Genomic DNA, 17,984 nt, shown 5'->3' with positions numbered 1-17,984 from the left:
GATTCCTCCCATTTAGATTGAAAAAGTGACATTTTGTGCTGCTCTGGCCAAACGATGCCAATTTTGTTTGACCAGTGGGCAGGGTCAGCACCAAAGACACAGACACCCCCTGAAGGAATCAGTGTCATTTCCTACAGCTCAAAGCAGCAAAGGAGCACAAAAGGAGCAGCTCAGCAATGCCCCCAGTCGTCACTACCAAAGATTGCCCGCAGTGATGAAGAAAGATCCATCACCAGTTGCCCTCACACTTTCCCATCACCCACACCCACACATCAGCTGGGGGAAGCTGTCACAGCCAAGGACTGCAGAGCCACTCCCGGGCACTGGGAATTCCTGCAGGTGCCTCCAGCCACAGGTGAGGCTCCAGCCTGGCTGTGGGAGGGCCCAACTTTGACAGAGCTGGATAAACAAACTGACAGCACTTCTAGTGCAGGAACATCTGGTTTCATCCTCCTCTTGGATCCCTCCCAAAGCCTGGCCAGGGCCCAAGGAGGAACCAAGGGAGTTGCCTTTGACCATACAGCCCCAGACAAGGCCAGATGTCAGATTTCATGGCCTTGTCTGGCTTCTAAATACAGAAAGATCATGACCTGTTTCACTAAGGAGTGGATACATCTAGTACAAGGCTAATGACCATGCATTTTTTGTTAAGGAGCAGATACAAAGATACCCTTTGGTTGGAAGGTTCATCCAGAGGTCACCTTTGGCTCCGGGCCTGTTGTTCAGGCCTCACTCAGGCCTCTTGTCCAGGCCTGGCTCTTCAGGGTTTAGTGGTGGGCTTGACACTGCTGGTTTAACACTTCCACTTGATGAGCTCAGAGGTCTTTTCCAACAGGAAGGATTCTATATTTCCATGATTTATCTACTGCATTCAGTCAGGTCCATGTTAGCAGCATTACTTTGGTCAAGAAGTTCCCTCTTGCTCAGCTCTTGTGGCCTAAGGCTTCAGCTCCTTCAGCTCCTGGTGCAAAGCTGCTCATGCTGAACGAGACGACTCTGAGAGAAGAACACAGTTCATGCAATTCCTTCTGGGACACTGAGAGGGGAGGGTGTGCAAACAGGAGCATTGTTTGCTGTGGCCTCCTCTCTGCCCTTCACGCCTTTCAGCGCTCAGAAACAGCCCAGAGCTTTCTCCAAGAGTGCAATGGAGCAGCTGTTCCTGCTCCCAGCTCTGGCTCCTCCCAGGCTCTGACCTTGCCTGGTTTTGTCCCTCTTGCTGTGCCCTCTGTTCCCCTGGGCTCAGTGGCTGCTGCCCAGGACGGTGGAAGTGGCACAGATCCAGTGGTGGAGACCCTCCTTTCTCTGCCCTTGGAGCTGCCTGCTCACAGCAGCCTTTTCCATCTGGAAGCTGCACATGGAGAGGGAGTCCTCACCTCTGTTCCTTGCACAAAGCCCAGGAGCCCAGGGCTGCAGAGCTGGGCTGGGCACAAGTGGGGCAGCACAGCAAACAGGGAGCCTGCCAGTCCCTTCCAGCCCTGTGTGCTCAGAGTTTGGGCCCTGGAGCTGCAGGTGGGCAAAGGCAGCTGCTTCTGCTCCCTCTGTGTGTGCCCGTGTTGAGCAGTGCTGCTCCATCAGTCTGTGCCCAGCACCGGGGAAAAGGCTCAGCCCTGCAGGGCCAGGAGCTGCCGGGCTGTGCCTGAGCAGCTCAGCCAGCAGGAAGGGAGCTGCTCCACACGGGAACCAGCAGCAAAGGACACTCCTTTCTTAGGAAAGTTTTTCTATTAAAAGAAAAAGAAAAGAAAAGAAAAAAAAAAAAAAAAAAAAAAAAAAAAAAAAAAAAAAAAAAGAAAAGAAAAAATGAGAACGATAAAAACAAATCCTAAATCTGTAGTGAAAAATACTTAGTAACTTTGGATAAAGAGATAACTAATCTTTTTAAAATGAGATCTCAGTTATTTACTTTGTAAATGTGTTGATGGCATGGATCCATCCTACTGACCTCAGCAGCCTTTTAAAAAGATTTTGCAGTTTGTTTCCAGTATTATTTTAAATTGTAGTAGAAAGAATAGGAAATTGCTGTGCCCCACCAGATCTAAGCAGGACTGGGAATCTAAATTTTGTCAAACTCCAAATCCTTTAGAAGATGACCTTCCTTCTCACTCCCTGAAGGAGCTGCACATTCCCTTGGAAGTTTTCAGAGATTTTTAAAGACACAAAGTCCCACTTACAGCTTTTTGCTCTGGTTTGGAGGTGCAGAAGGGCAATTAATTCTTCATCCATCAGCTCCAGACTGCACTGCCTTAGGAACACCATCCACTCGCCAGGTTTTGCTCAGTTGTGGCACTCCTAGAGGAGGAAGAAAGGGCAATTGCACAATTCCAGCCAAAAAGGAAGGAAGAGTGGGACAGACAAAACATCCTGTGAAGATCCAGGCATTCAGCTGGGACTGTGGAGTGTTTGGGTTCTTGCCAATTGGATGTGGATCCCTACCTGCAATCTCTGGGCCAGCAGGAGAGTCTCACTCAGCTGCCAAAGCAGAAAGCTCAGGCGCTGTGCTCAGAAGGGGCTGGTGTGCTGCAAAGCTGTCAGAGCAATGTGAGGGCAGAGCGAGCCCAGCCGTGCCCAGGGCTGAGCCCAGCAGAGCCCTGGCAGAGCCCAGAGCAGCCTCAGCACCCGCAGAGCCCGGCTGCAAGGACAGAAACCAGAAACTGCCCGTCAGCTGAAGGCTCCTGTGCCTTGTCCCAGCCGCCCGCAGTGCCCAGGCCGTGCTGGCCGTGCTCAGAGCTGGGTCCAAACCTCCCCATCACTGCTGCCCTTGGGGGCAGAGCAGGAGGGCAGCACATGTGCCCAGCCTGCAGCCAGCCATGCCACATCCAGCCCCTCAGCAGCTGCCCAGAGCCAAAAAGCAGCTGGACAGCCCAGGGAAGGATTTGTTGCCTCCGCCCCAGCAAAGGGAGGGACCTTTGGTGCCCGGCCAGGCCATGCCATGCCCGGATCTGGGAGCATCCCCCTGGCTGTGGACTCACCTGCAGATTGGGTATAGAGCGTCTCTGAAGAAGGTGCCAGAATCAAATTCCATCATCTTCAGCTGCTGGTGACCAGGTGGAGGAAGAGATTGTCGTCCCTGAGGTTGTCTTTGGTGTCTCCAGCAGCAGCCCCACCTGACAGAGCTTCTCCAGGGCCTCCTCCTTCCCTGGGGGCCAGAGCAGGCTGTCACTGTTCTGCCCAGGGCCCCAGCCATCAGTGAAGAAGGGCAACCAAAACTAGGCTGCATGGTGGCCACCAGTGCTTGCTGGAGCAGGTCTCCAGCTAAGCTCCAGCACAGATGTTCCCATCTCATGATCCCTGCTCAGAGCTACAGGCAGGACAAAACCAGTCTGCTCTTCTTTAGCACTGATTGCCATGAGATGTGTGGAGTTGTTACCTGCCAGGTTTTGGATCCAATTGTGCACATGGACCTCTCCCATCTTCTAGGGCAGATGAACGCCCTGCAGCCAAGGATCATTGAAGAGGTCTTCTAAGGATGGCCTGTCCAAGGGTTGCATGGACAAACACCTCTTAATAATATCTTGGCACTCTGAAGAGACAAATCAGAATCCACCAGTCAGTTGAAGAAGGATTCTGTGTGCTCTGGCTCCCCATTCCCATGCCCAGGCCATGCTGGGTGTGCCCAGAGCTGTGCCTAAACTTCCCAATGCATTGTCTGTTTGGAGGAGGGCAGCAGAGCAGGACATGTGCCCCCTCCTCAGCAGCTGCCAGAGCAGGGTGCTCATGAGGCTGCTGCTGTCTCCCAGCACTGGTATTCCCCTGTGCCCAGAGATGAGGATCCACCTGGAGAGAGCCATCGTGGGAACAAGATGCGGCCCCAGATGATCTGCTGGCCCCTCCTGAACGGGTGCTTCCCCACGACCAGGTGGTACAGCAGGAGGCCCAGGGACCAGATCGTTGCTGCCTCGCCGTGGTAGCGCTGCTGGTGGATCCACTCTGGTGGGCTGTAGGACAGGGTTCCTGTGGAACACAGACGCAGTTCATCAGGATTGAACTCCTAGAGCCTGGCCCCAGCATCCCTGGGCATGTGAGGGCTGGCCCCCTACCACCCCCAGCCAAAAGGAACTTGGCTCAAGACATCATGCTGTTGCCAGCAGTAAGAGGGGGAAGGCCCGGTGCTACAGCCAGGCTGGGCCAGGAGATGCCCAGGAACATTCCCTGAGGGGGCTCACCTGCAAATTGGGTGTAGGCTGTGTCTTGGAGGAAGGCGCCACAGCCAAAGTCGATCAATTTGAGCTCTCTGGTGGCCAGGTCGAGCAGGATGTTCTCGGGCTTGATGTCCCTGTGCAGGACCCCGCAGCTGGTGCAGTGCCGCACGGCCTCCAGCACCTGGCGGAACAGCGCCCGCGCCTCCTCCTCCGGCAGGAACCTCCGCTCTGCCAGGAAAGCCGACAGGTCCTGGCACCGCTCCGGACGCTCCAGCACCAACAAGAAGCTGGTGGGGAGCTCAAGCCACTCCAGGAGCTGAATGACACCAGCACAGCCAGCGGACACCTTGTCCAGCAGCACGATCTCCAGGGGCGCACGGGCGCCGTTGGGCTGCGGGAGGAGCACGATGCCGTCAGTGGGGCTGAGGCCGTGCCGGGGCTCTGGGAGCCCTCAGCCAGCCCCGGCTGCTCTGGGCGCCCCGCTCAGCCCAGGCCCGCTCTCCCTGCACGGCTCCCGGCGGCTCCCACCCTGCCGGGCCCCGGCTCCTCGCCGCCCGCCACGGCCCGGCTTCTGCCGCTGGCCCCGCTCACTCACCAGCTCGCCCCAGAGCCGGATGCGATCCCGCGGCACGCATTTGATGGCCACCTGCGAGCAAGGGACAGCAGCGGGCTGAGCTCACCGACCGCCCCGCTGCGGTCCGATCTTCTCCTCCTGCTCCGCCCTCCTCGTTCTCCTCCGCCCGCCCCCGGCCCCGCCGCTCACCGGGGCGCCGTCCGACACTCGTGTCCCCGAGTAGACGCTGCCGAATCCTCCGCGCCCCAGCAGCGAACCCAGCCGGTACCGGTCCTGCAGGGCCTCCTGCGCCTTCCCTGCGGGCGACACGCGGCCGTCAGCGCTCGGCCCGGGGCCAGACACGGCCCCCGAGCGCCCCCCGAGCGGCCCGGGCCGGGCATCCCCACCCGCGCCGGGCCCCGGCGGTTCGGGGCCGGCGGCTGCGCTGCCGAGTGGCGGAGCTCGGGCCGGGGAAGCCGCAGCGGAGGCGGCGGGAGCGGCCGCGCCGCGTGTGTCCTCCGCGGGGCCCGGGAGGAGGCGGCGCCGGGCTCGGGGTCGGCACCGGGGCCGAGGCCGTGCCCGGCCCAGGCGCAGCCAAAGGGTGGCGATGCCGCCCCAGCCCCAGGCACTGATCCCGGCCCAACAGCGCCACCGCCAGCACGGCCAGAGCCGGGCCCAGGCGAGACCGCGGGGGGACGCCCGGGGACGGGAACGGGGCAGCCCCGCCCGGGGCCGGGGGCGGGCCGGGGGCATGGCCCGGCCCGGCAGGGGGAGAGGGAAAGGCCGGGACGGGGACACCGAGAGGGGCTGGGAAGACCGGGAAAGGGACACCAGGAGAGAGTGCAGGACAGTGGGAGAGGGAGAGGAGGAACGAGATATGAGGAGGGTCGCAGAGTTCGGAGATTCCGAAAAGTCGCTGCCGCTGCTGCCGCCGCTGCCGCCGAAGCCCCGGGGCCGTTTGTCCGCGTGTCCGTTCCACGGCCGAGCCCCGCGCGCCCCGGGGGCAGCCCCTGAGCCTGTCCAAACACGGGAACTTGGCCCTGTGCAGCCCAGACCCAGAGTCCGGACTCCTGCGCTGTGCCAGAGGAATCCCCTCGCTTGCTGCTCTGCATTGTCCCTGCTCAGGCTCACACACTGCCGGGGCACATTCCCTGCCTGCAGGATTCGTGCCCGACCCAAGCACTACATTTATGTCTCTGGCATTGCTTGACAACAAAAACAGGGGAAGGCAAACTGTGTGTACAGCCCATGGTATTTTAGAGTGTCTAAAACTCACTAAGTCACCGATCTTCGAGGTGACATCTCTTTGGAATTAATGGCATGGACAAGTAGTGCAACATGGAAAAGGGAAGCATAGAAAAAAATAGAGGAAAACAGCTTGGTTTGTTTCTTTCATTTTCATTTCACTTCTGGAAAGCTGTTTGTTTTCCAGCAATCTTCTCCACAGTCCCAGCTGCTCTTTCCAAGAACCTTTCATGGAGAACGAGGTCCAGCTTCTGTTACAAGATGTGCCACCAACTCCAGCTTCTCTTGGATTTCCATCCTGTGAGTGCAGCACGACTTTTCCAGCAAAGCAGGACAAATGTCTGGAGAACTTTACCATTTCTCTGTCCTTTTCCCTGTGGACTGGGTAGTTGTGCCATTGGTAAGGTTTGCATTGCTCCTGTTCTAAGCCAAGAAAACAGGAGGTGGTACCAGGCGTAGCTGGGGAATGCAAGGCTGAGTGAATTCAGAGAAAGAATCTCCCTGACACTGTGTGAGCTCCCCGGGCTGGGCTCAGCTTCCTGCTGGGACTCTGCACAGGGCTGAGCTGCAGCTGGGATCAGCAGCAGCTGCAAATACCTCTGGGCATCCCCATTTTCTGCTGCTCAGAGCAAGCAATGAAGCGAGTGAAGAAGTTGAGATTTGTCTTTCTCCTGGTGGTTTTTTTTTTCATTTTATTTGACACTCCAGAGGGCAATTTCTGTGATGGCCTCTGTAAGTTGATTTGATTTCAGCAGCAGCAGCAGCACCAGGGCTGTGTTGGAGCTCTGCAAACGGGACCTGTGTGGCTTTAATTCCCCTCGACTCAGTGCCCAGGGACTTGGGAGCATTTCAATCTCTTCTTATCATGGTGCCTGCCACAAAAATCCTGAGTTCACTGTCACAAAAGCACAGTGGGTAGCAATGATGGAAAAAGGCAATTGCAGTTGAGCTGCTCAAATTCACTTGGCAGCCAGAAGGGTGCAAGAGCAGGCGCCATCTCCAGTTGCCGAGGCAAAGGCAAGAGCAGCCTGCTGCTGTCACCTGAGGGTGAGTCAAAGAGCGCTGCACAGAGCGCTGGAAGCCGAGCCTTTCTTTCTCTGGAGGCTGCTGAGGGCAGCCCAGGCGGGCCCTGGGCAGTCAGGGCTGTGTGTGGGTGATGGCTGCTGCAGTGCAGAGTCCAGCTGGAAAAGGCCCTTGGCAGGCGAGGCAGGAGCAGGCGGGAAGGGGCCGGCGCTGCTGCTGCTCCTGGCCGGGAGCCGCGGCTGGGCCGGGCCGGCGCCCGCTGCGCTGCGGCTGCTGCTGCTGCCAGAGCCGGGCGGGACTCGGGGACAGCGAATGGACACGGGGGGACAGCAAAGGCCTGCGGGGCTGCGGGGATGTTGGCGCTGGGGCCAGCGGCAGCACAGAGCTGCAGCCGCGATTAACCCCGAGGGGAGCGCTGGGGAAAGGCTCCATTTCAGCCTTTCTTGACTGGTGGCTGTGAAGAGAGCGAAATAAAAGGAGAACAAGCAGGGCCCGACCCCTTCTCCTTTGGGAGGAGCCGCGCGCCTGGGGCTGAAGGGCCGTGAGGGGTTGTGAGGGGATGTGAGGGAATGTGAGGGGATGTGAGGGAATGTGAGGGGCTGTGAGGGAATGTGAGGGGATGTGAGGGGATGTGAGGGGCTGTGAGGGGATGTGAGGGGCTGTGAGGGAATGTGAGGGGATGTGAGGGGCTGTGAGGGGCTGTGAGGGGCTGTGAGGGGATGTGAGGGGCCGTGAGGGGATGTGAGGGGATGTGAGGGGCTGTGAGGGGCAATGTGGGGTTGTGCTGGGCCATGAGGAGCCTCAGCCCTGACAGGACGGGTGTCCCACCATGTCCCCAGGGCAGGGCAGCCGTGAGGGGCCACAAACAGATGTGGTGGCAAAGCAGGCTGGAGGCACCTCTGGGAGAGGAGGAGACCCTTCTTCAGGTCCAAACCACACCAAATCCACCATTAAAGGGAATTTCCATCTTTAGAATCCACTGACAACTTGAAATAGACTGTACAGATTAATCCCAGTGGGAGGAGGTAATGTTCCCAGTGAGTGACATCCAGCCATTGGTAATAATGTCTAGGATTTAATAGTCTTAACAATTAGAAGTAATACTAATAAATGCAAAAAATAATAATAAAAAATAAACCCTCAAATCCCAGCACCTCACCAAAATTTTTCTACACCACATTTTTCTTTATTATCAAAAGGTTCATGAAAACAAATCCTGTTAATTATCTCCACCTCACATCTTCCCCACCAGAGAAACAAGGCCCTTTGCAGTGTTTCATACAAGCTAAAATTCACAGCTGGAGGGAAGAACAGGGTGGCACCACCAATTTCCATGTCCAACCCAGCAGGCCAACTCCAAAGTGGAGGGAATAAAATGGAATGGGGGCAGGGCCTGGTCAGATATTTCTCTAAAGGAGAGAGGCAAAAGCACCTCCAAGTGAACAGGAAAGGAAAAGAAATCCCTATGAAGCACCCTGTGTGTTCAGGGACTCAGCTGGGAGGAGCTGGACATGGACAGAGGCATCTGGAACAGTTCTTTCCTCAGGCTGAGCTTTCCAGCCTGGCCCTGAAGTCAATCAAGTGCTTTCCCAGAGGATTCCAGGGTTGCCAACCACCCTTCAAGAGGTGGCTCACAGGAGCACAGAACCCTTTTCAAGATTCTGAGCAGAAAAAACGGCACAAGATGCCCAATTTGGAGCTCTGTTTAAAAACCTGGAAAATAAAAATCAATTGAACTCTGAAGCCCAGCTGTGGGCCCTGCAGTCTCAGATCCCAGGCAAAACTGGAAAGGCTTTTTACAAGAACCGACACTGAAGAGCTAACAGATGAATGTGTGTGACATTTGGAGAGGCTTCCAATTTTCTACAGTGTTCCTTGAAGTGTTGAACTTGATTTTGTCTTTGCCTCCTCTTGCACTAGAGGAGCCTCATTTCCCCAGGCAGGAAGGCAAAGCTCATTGCTGGCCCTGGCTGGAGCTGTCCCTGCAGCATTTCCATCCCTGCCGCGGCCTCTTCCCTCAGGGTCCCCAGCAGCAGCTGCTGCAGCAGCACATGGAAGCTGCAGATGGAGCTGCTGCCCAGCCCAGCCTGAGCTGCACAAGGATCCTGCTGACAGGAACCCCAAGATCCCCTCCCAGGGGCCCTGCAAACACTTGCCCATCTCTTCTGTCTGCTCCATGCAGACCCTGCAGGGAACATCCTGCCTCTCCTCTGGGGCAAGGCCAGCACCCCAAATTCACACTCCAAATGCCGGATTCTGGCCCCTTTCTGCATCTGCTGAGATGGGGCTACAGCATTATCCAGACAAACTCACTGTACTTCAACCTGCAGCTTGCAAACCCAGCCCTTGCACAGTGGATTTACAAGGACCACAAGTAATAGGCCAAATAGAATTAATTTTCCACTGTTACCCTTCACCCTCCATGGTAGATTCTTCTATTCTTTTCCATGAAACACATCTTCAATTAGACTGCAAGCACTGGGCCTGATGCCTGCAGTAACAGAACAAACCAAAACCAGCCAGATTTCCTTAGGAAAACTGAAAGACGTAATAAATAGTAAATGTATTTTTTCTATTCAAAAGGTTTTTCAGGTAAACATAGCACATAGAAGATAAGGTAAATTAACACTATGTGAGTGTTTTCAAAATGGGCAAGCAGAGGCTATATTTTGAGGAAAGGTTAATTCTACTACTAAACTGACTAGTTGAAGATCAATTGAACTTACCATTTCAAACCTGTCCATGGTGCCTGCTCAGGGGCTTTGCCAGCCCCTTGTGGCCTCTAAGGAGCAACTGGCGAGCAAGAGCTGGTACGGAGCAGGCAGGACATGTGGGTGCAGTGGAGATGCAGCACTTGAGGACAGCTTTTTGTTGTGCTACCTAGGAATTTTTGAATAAAAACTCTCTTAAACCTCAACTCCCTTGCAAGTTTCCCTTCTTTCCCAATGTGATTCAGGTGCCTGGAGCAATGTGAGGGGCAGCAGGCCCAGCGTGGCCGAGAGCTGAGCCCAGCAGAGCCCTGGCAGAGCCCAGAGCAGCCTCAGCACCCCCAGAGCCCGGCTGGAAGGAGGCACTTGGAGCAGCAAGGGGCAGCAGCCCGGCCCTGGCTGCCTCTTCCTGGGACAGGACTCATCACCCCATCCCAGAGCCAAACTGGGCCCGGGCTGCTCCCCAGGGAAATGGGGTCCTGCTGTGGAATGCGCAGCCTGGGGGGATTTGGCCATCCCGAGTCTGTGCAGGAGCAGAGCAGTGAGAACTGTGCAGTGCTGGGGTCACTTCTGAGGATGCTCTGCCCTTCTGCCAGTGCTCCTGTGGCTCCTGGGGGAGCTCGCAGTGCTGCACCCTGTGGGCAGAGGGGCAGGGAGCCGGGCTGCTCCACAGGCTCTGGACAGCCTTTAAATAATAAAGCAACCAAAAATCTTTGCAGTGTGTGACAGCTTCAGCCCAGAAACATGTTTTTGTTCGTAGTAATAGATTAGTACTGAATAAAGAAATGAAATCTTTTAGATTAGTACTGAATACAGAAATGGAATAAAGAAATGAATCTCAATTTGTAATTGAGATGTATTTCATCCTTTTCCAAGGTTCTGGTGCTCTTCCGCCAGCGTAATTTCCTTTCCTCACCCACTCTGGGAGTTGAGCCAGTGGGGGCCGAAGGCCAGCCAGCTCCTGCTTGCAATGAGTGAGGAATAAATTCAAGGCCATGGGGATCCTTCCTTAAAGTTAGGTCGAGTTAGAAACCGCTACCCAGAAGTCCCTGAGGTCGTTATGTTAATTAGTGTAAGTTCTGTTCCCCTATTGGCTACTTGTGTTCCTTATATGGTTCTGTTGCTAGAATGTTCCTTCCCTAATGTTATAAATATTGCTGTACCCTCCATTATTCTGGACTTCTGTTGGTTACCCCCATGGAGTTCCCCTGGATACTGCACACGGTTTTGGGGCACCGTCCCGATTTTCTTTTCTCTGTTTTAAAGTGTTCTTTTTCTAGTGCCAGCCTTTGTTCCCACTCCTAATTATTTCCTCTCCACCCTCTGCCCTGAAGTCAGGGCACCTAAAGGTTTGTTGCTGTTACCCTCACTACAACAACCCACTTTCTAATAGTTAGAAGGGAGTTAAGTGCACCGGAAAAGGCAACAGCTCCTGTTTCAAACAGCAGCAGCCACCACTGCAGGGAACTTGAAATGGCCCCAGGCACATGTCTGCATTTGCTCTTGGGGACAGAGATCTCACACAACTTCTGAGGCTGTGAGAAAGCCACAAGTGGCAAAGGATCATTGTGGGTCAACTCCTACTGAAATCCCATTCCCCCACAGCCTCCAAATGGGCAGGCAGGGCTGGGCTCTGGCAGGGTTCAGCTTTGAGTGCCTTGTGCTCCCTGGCGTGTGAGTGATCATCTGAACTCTGGTACTGATTGATTGGGGTATGGCTGCTGAAGGAGAAGGGGGAATCTCGGGAGACAGGAAAGTCTCTGCTTCTCCTTTCTTCCTCCACAACCCCCTCTGGGGCACAAACCTCAAAGAATTAATGATTTTAAAGAAGTCAAGGTTTTAGCTGAAGATAAGCTTTGCTGGAATTAATTAAATAGGTAGATAGGTTTTGCTACAATTAAAAGTTAATACTTAGTTGAAAGAAACTGAACTTGGGATAGCTATCCCAGATCTAAATAACTAATTGCTTGTCAACTTTATGTTTGTTTAGCTGTGATTACAATGAGAAACAGGGAATTTGATAAATAGATCTCAGGAACACAAGACAATTACAAACCTCCTGTATTCAGAAACCCATTGAATAGTCACAGAGACACGGAGCCCTACCAGGGGTTCATTTGTGACATTTGAATTGAAAAGGTAGAAAGGTCAAAACAAGGCAGACTCAGTTTACTTCCTCTTTTTAGGGCCCTTCCCCATGGAAAGGACCACCAACCCATTTCAAGGAACAAACCACACATGCTTAAGAGCTTTTTTGCTATTTACCGATCAAAGCGGAGAATGGGAGGTAAGTGGGTTATGAATATGCATTTGTATTTTGGTATTCAACACTTCTGTAAATAAAAGGCTTTGTAATCACCTATGATTTTTGCAGTGCATATTAGGGAGTGAACCCACGCACTGCCCAGTGTCACAATAAACATGCACTTCCTAACTCTAAACAGTTAGAGAGTCTTTTGTCTGTCACAGTTGAGTATTGATACTAAGATCAATATCCATATTTTTATATATCATCTGGTGGCCACGGCAGGACTCTGCTCTCTCTGGCCGAGGGGCAGCAGGGGTCCAGCACCCCTCGGGCACCCACCCAGAATTTTCTGGGGAGAGGGCTCCTGTGGCCTTACTGCCACTCGGGGGAAAGACCAGGATCCGCCAGAACTATGGACAAAAAGATAAGTTCATAACTAAAAGAGGTACCTTTGAACAGGCGGTTTGGTAAGTCACGGAGACGCCCCGTGTGCAAGATACGCCTGAGTGGGTTCAGTTGTGAGCTCCGCCGAGTCTGCTATTTGTGGTCTGTGTTTCAGGTGGTGCCGGTGACAGCCCCAGGAGTCTGTGGTCTGTGTCCCAGGGCAGGGCAGCGGCGGCAGCAGGACAGCCACTTTTGTGGTGTTTCTGGAGCAGTGGTGGCTCCAGCTCAGTCTATGGTTTAACGTGCCTCGGTGGTTTGTAGTTTGGGGTGTTAGCTGCGAGTCTTTGGGGCATGGGGAGTTCATCTCGGGCTGTGGAAAACCGTAGTGGCAGCTCGTACACACCGGATGCATGTGTAGGGTGGATGAGTTTTTGTTTTGTGATTCTGAGTGCTTAGGCAGTAAAATAGTTACCAGTGTGCCATATGTGTTGTGGTTTGTGAGGGTTTGTGTTGCAGGTGTTTTTGTTTGTGTGTTTTGAAGTGTGCTAACAGCCTATGGTATGTGTTCTGGGATTTATGTATGCTTAAAGTTGAGAGAATTTTGAAACCCCCGCCTGATCAGCGGAGGGATATCTGTATTTGTGCCTGGGAGAGCAGAAGGATTTAGAGTGCTTGTGTTGTGCCTGGAGTGTGTGCCACGGGGAATTAGGTTGTGTGTGAGTTTTGGCCACGTGTGTGTGTTGGCAGGGTGATTTTGACTTACTTGGATTACTGGGGATGGGACTAGGGGTTCCAAACACCATGGATTCAGAAGTATTAATGAACAAATTGACAGTAATTGGCAGTGATATGATTCAATTGCAACAACATTTACAATCTTCCTTATTGGCATTAGGTACCAGCCAGTGGAAGTTGTCTAAAATATTACCAGAATGGGAAAATACAGAAGAGCAAGAATTGGTATTTAATACCTTAGGTACAGCTAGTGAGAACATTTCTTTGGCACTTGAGTGTACGCAGGCACAGCCACAGTTATGGATGCAATCAGTAGCAGCTTCAGTCATCAGGGACGGGGGAGAAGGCTGTCTGCTGAAATCCGTCAAGTTGTTTGGGATAATGCCTCAGATCTGGAAATGGAACTCCAGTCTCTGTGGATTTTAGTTAATTTTACTTGTAATCCTGTGACAAGTATGGTAGCAGCTTTTGTTCTAACTATATATGAGGCATCAGTGAGCGTGATACATCCAGTCACTGCTTTAGGGCTAAATCATGAGGCGACCATACCATATCCTTCTGAACACAGGATGTGAGCACGGAAAGTTGAAGGAAGGTGGTGAACTGTTGAGCTGCTCATGGGTTTGGGGTCTTAAAAGGCCAAGAGCATTTTCTGGTTATTACAAATTGTTTATTATATAAATGCATCAGTCTTGAAGGCAAGAGTTCTAAGCATGCGGTCTTATTAAAGGTTATAAAGCTTAAAGTCCCAGTGGGGTGTAACAGCAATTGACAGAGTCCCGACCATGGGAGGAGAACAAACTGACCGGCCCTGTGGTCCCGGCCACAGGGAGAGGCAGATGGACAGGGGGTCCCAGCCACAGGGGAAAGACAGATGGACAAAGGGTCCTGGCCACAAGGAAAGGCAGATGGACAAGGGGTTCCGGCCACAAGGAAAGGCAGATGGACAGGGGGTCCCGGCCACAAGGAAAGACAGATTCCCAGCCCAGAGCCCCGTCCGTCCCATTCCCGAGCAGCGCTCCCTGCAGCTGCAGCAGAAACAGCAAAGCCGCTGCCGCAGCAGCAGCAGCAGCCACAGCTGCACCCCCCAGGCAGCAGCAGCAGAGAGGCAGAAGCAGCCCCCAAGCAATGCAAGACCTGACAAAGTCCTGACAGCGGCTCCTGGCCACGGCTCCCTGGCAAAGCCCTGTTCTCTCTTGCAGTTGATGGCAGGAGGATGGATCCATCATCAGAGAATTGATGAGTCAATACCATTGCCCCAAAAACAGGGGATTTTTATCCATAAACCATAAATGCATATTCATGTCCCTATCTATAGATTGGCCAAACAATTAAGAACACAATGCTAAAACATCCTCTCTACATTAATCTAAACCTAATTTTGAAAGTACGTAAAACTACAAAAAACTTTGAAGGTTGGTATCAATCCTTACACAGAAGCCTATGCATATAGCATATCTATTAATGTAAAAAAGGCTCTATCATACAGTATATCTATTAACGTAAAAGGTTCTATCTCATTCACATAAAAATTGTGCCTGCTGTATCTAGTACTGTGAACAATGTTCTAAAATGTTTTTGTTATGTTTAAAGCTAAACTACCAGGCCTTAGGGCTCTGGGCTCTGTGTTAGCTAGCAAATTCTTAAGGCACTTCAAGTCTGCTTATTTAAAACTAAAGTCTAAACATATACTTCATATTTATGTGGTGTAACATATTTTAGTTTCTCTAAAGGCTTCAATTCAATCCCTGCATCTTTCTCTCTCCCTGGGGAACCCAGGGGGGGCATGCACTCCAACAGCAAACCATTAACTAGAACCCTGTTCAATGAGGGAGCAGTTGGGGTTTATATGTGAGGGTAATGCAGGTGATGATAAAGATACTTGTTAGCAGACAGAGCAAAACATTTGTCACTTTGAAATGCATCCCATTAATCAAACCACCCTGCCTGTGTACACAGGACAAGGTTGTGTCTGCCTTAGGACAGCATGCCCCGCTGTAATGGTGGATGAGATCACTGTGAATGAAACTCAGTTTAACTTGTGCATTTGTGACTTTGTTAAAATTGAAGGATGTGAGTTCTCCTATCAGGCACTTGTCCTATCACACCAACCTATAAAGGCAAACTTGACTACTGTTCAAGAAATATTGTCTGTGCCTATAGGGACGAACTTAACTTTGGTTGCACAATTATTGAAACACAATGAATTAAAAGACGTTCTTAAAGAAATTAAAGATGAAGCAAAGAGAACTTTGATTACAATATATCATGACACAGACACTATAGAGAGTATTTAAAAGGTTGGAAGAAGGCCCATCCCATCATTGCTGGCATGTGCTTTTTGGGTGGTCACCATCTGCAACCAGTCTGCTCAATACCTTGGTTCATCCAATTATTGTTTTTCTTATTTTAGTTGGTATAAGTTTGATTCTGTCTGTCATGATACTTGTTTGGAATTGAAGAATGCTGAAGTGAGTAGCAGCTTTAACTTCAATATCAAAAGCACATGGTATGGTTTTAAGGGACACCTACCGCACAGCTTTGCTAATGAAGAACAATCTGTATATTAGTAAAAGAATTTACTAACCTTGAAGAAGGAGTGGGGAAATGAATCATGATTTTAAAGAGTTAAGATTTTAGCTAAGGGTTAGAAGCAATTTATATTGATCAAGGTGTAAGTTAGATAAGTAAATGGTAGGTTAATGATTATTAGATGCCTAAGGTAGAGCTAATTGTTATATTGCTTGCTATTATGAGCTTGTTTATAGTAGGAAGTGCAGTAAGTGAACCATTATAAGAACAGATTGAAACCAGGTAGAACAATGGCCAGCACCTGGGCTTTCTATCAATCAATCACCAAGCAGGGGGCCTTGGATCGTGCCAGAGGATCACAGAGACCTGATGAAGACTTTCCTGACTTCATCCTTTGCGACCACTGACCCAATTCAAGAGAACTGCACAAGCATGAAGGACTAATAGCCTCATTTTAATACTGAATGGGAATGGGAGGTGCTGGGGTTATGCATATGTATCGTATGTAAGATCTTGGGAAATAAATAGAGGGCAAAGAACCTTGTTCGGGGCAGTCATGCCTTTCAGAGATGATTCCTGTGCTGCCTGCTGGTGAATAAACATACCACTTTGTAAATTTAATTAGTTAGAGAGTCTTTGTCTGTGATCGTATAGGTTTTTAATGATTCACCCACAAAAAAACCCTAAACACAGAGACTCCCCCGGGATATTCGGGGCGAGCTCCCCCTCCCCGGGCACCTGCGGGATGGGGGCGATGCTCCCCGGCCGTGCTGCGAGTTCAGGGAGCGCTGGAGCCGCCTCTGCCTCCTCTGCCCTTCTCCTCCTGCTCCCTGCTGCCGCTCCGCCTCTTCCTCCCTCCCTCCTCCTCCTCCCCCGTTCCCAGCCCCGAACTGTGGGGGAGGGTCAGGGAAAGGGCGGGAACTGTCAGGGGAAAGGGGCGGGGTCAAGGGAACACACGGTCCTAAAAGGGCCTGGTTTGGCCTAAAATAACACAAATGGGTCTAAAATTGTCTAAAGGCGACTAAAATCCACCCTAACATCGATCAGACTTGGCCTCAAATCATCCAAAAGGGCCTAACATCCACCCTAAATCCACATGCTTTAGCCTAAAATGAGCCAAATGCAGTTAAAAATCATCCAAAGGAGTATAACATCCCACCAAAGCAGCGTAAAACTGCACAAACTGGTTTTAAGTCTTCTTTAAATGGCCTCTAATCACACTTAAATCTCTCAAGTGGGCATAAATCCCAACCATACAGTACCTAGGTTTGCCGAAAGTCACCCAAAGGGGCCTAAAGTCCACCCTAAAATGCAACAGATTTGGCTTAAAATCAGCCAAACAGGCCTAAAATCTCTGGGACCGGGACCGAGACCAAGATCAGCACCAGAACCAGCACGAGCACCAAGACTGAGACCAACACTGGACCTGAAACCAGCACCAAGATTGGCGATGCTCTGGGACAGGCACTGAGACCAGGACTGGGACCAGAACCAACACCAGAACCGACACTGCCACTGCTGCAGGACAGGGGCTGGAACTGGGACAAGAACTGACACCAGAACAGGGACTGGCACCGCACTGGCACCGGGACTGGGACTGAGATCGACACCGAAACCAGCACAAGAATTGGCACTGGGACCAAGACTGAGACCAAGACCGACACCGGAACCAGCACCGAGACTGGCACCGCCCAGGGACTGGGACTGAGACTGGGATTGGGACTGGGACTGAGACTGGGATTGGCACTGGGAGCACTCTGGGACCAAGACCGGCACTGGTACCGGCACTGGAACCGGGACCGTGCTGAGACCGAGACTGAGACTGGCACAGCTCTGGGAATGAGACTGAGACTGAGGCCGGAACCGGGATGAGGACTGGACCCAGAATTGCTCGGGGATTGGCTTCAAGATCGCTCCGAGACCGCTGCCTTCGCTTCAGAGTTCTGGTCGTAGCCCCGTTCAGGACTGGGCGGGACTGGGAGAGACCCCTTGGGGGAGACGGGACTGCCTCAGCTCACATCATTCCAGTGCAGCCATCCAGGGCAATATCATCCCAGTCTGTATGATCCCAGTCTCTATGGTTCTGATCCGGATGGTCCCAGCCTGTGAAATCCCAGTCCATTTGATCCCAGCCTGTGAAATCCCAGTCCATGTGATCTCAGTCTGTACAGTCCCACTTTTTACAACCCCAGTCCATGTGATCCCAACCCATACAATCCCAGTCTACAAGGTCCCAGTCTGCAGGATCCCAATCTGGATGCTCCTGCATGGCACACACTCCAAGGGTGTGGAATTCCAGTTTCCAGCAAGGAAAAGATCTTCCTGCCTTTGAATCCTGCATTATTAGGATTTGAAAGTAGGGATGGAGTTGGGGAACTCAAGAAGCTCTTCCTGCCCTGGGGGCACTCGCACGGCTTCCC

The 17,984-nt window shown here is 52.2% G+C and overlaps 1 protein-coding gene across 1 annotated transcript; it reads right to left on the bottom strand.

Moving 5' to 3' along the window:
• Positions 1-3,678: 3,678 nt before the first annotated feature.
• LOC134562717 (serine/threonine-protein kinase pim-1-like) lies at positions 3,679-7,436 on the bottom strand. The gene is made up of 4 exons (XM_063420240.1): positions 4,900-7,436; positions 4,732-4,782; positions 4,161-4,527; positions 3,679-3,948 (listed from the first exon to the last, which is right to left on the bottom strand). The coding sequence occupies exons 1-4, from the start codon at positions 5,440-5,442 to the stop codon at positions 3,710-3,712; spliced, it is 1,200 nt and encodes a 399-aa protein (XP_063276310.1). The 5' UTR covers positions 5,443-7,436; the 3' UTR covers positions 3,679-3,709.
• Between the last annotated feature and the right edge of the window lie 10,548 nt (positions 7,437-17,984).

Source organism: Prinia subflava, chromosome 30, assembly GCF_021018805.1.
Source record: "Prinia subflava isolate CZ2003 ecotype Zambia chromosome 30, Cam_Psub_1.2, whole genome shotgun sequence".
In the NCBI taxonomy this organism is placed as follows: Eukaryota; Metazoa; Chordata; class Aves; order Passeriformes; family Cisticolidae; genus Prinia; species Prinia subflava.
This window is presented reverse-complemented; position numbering and strand designations above follow the sequence as displayed.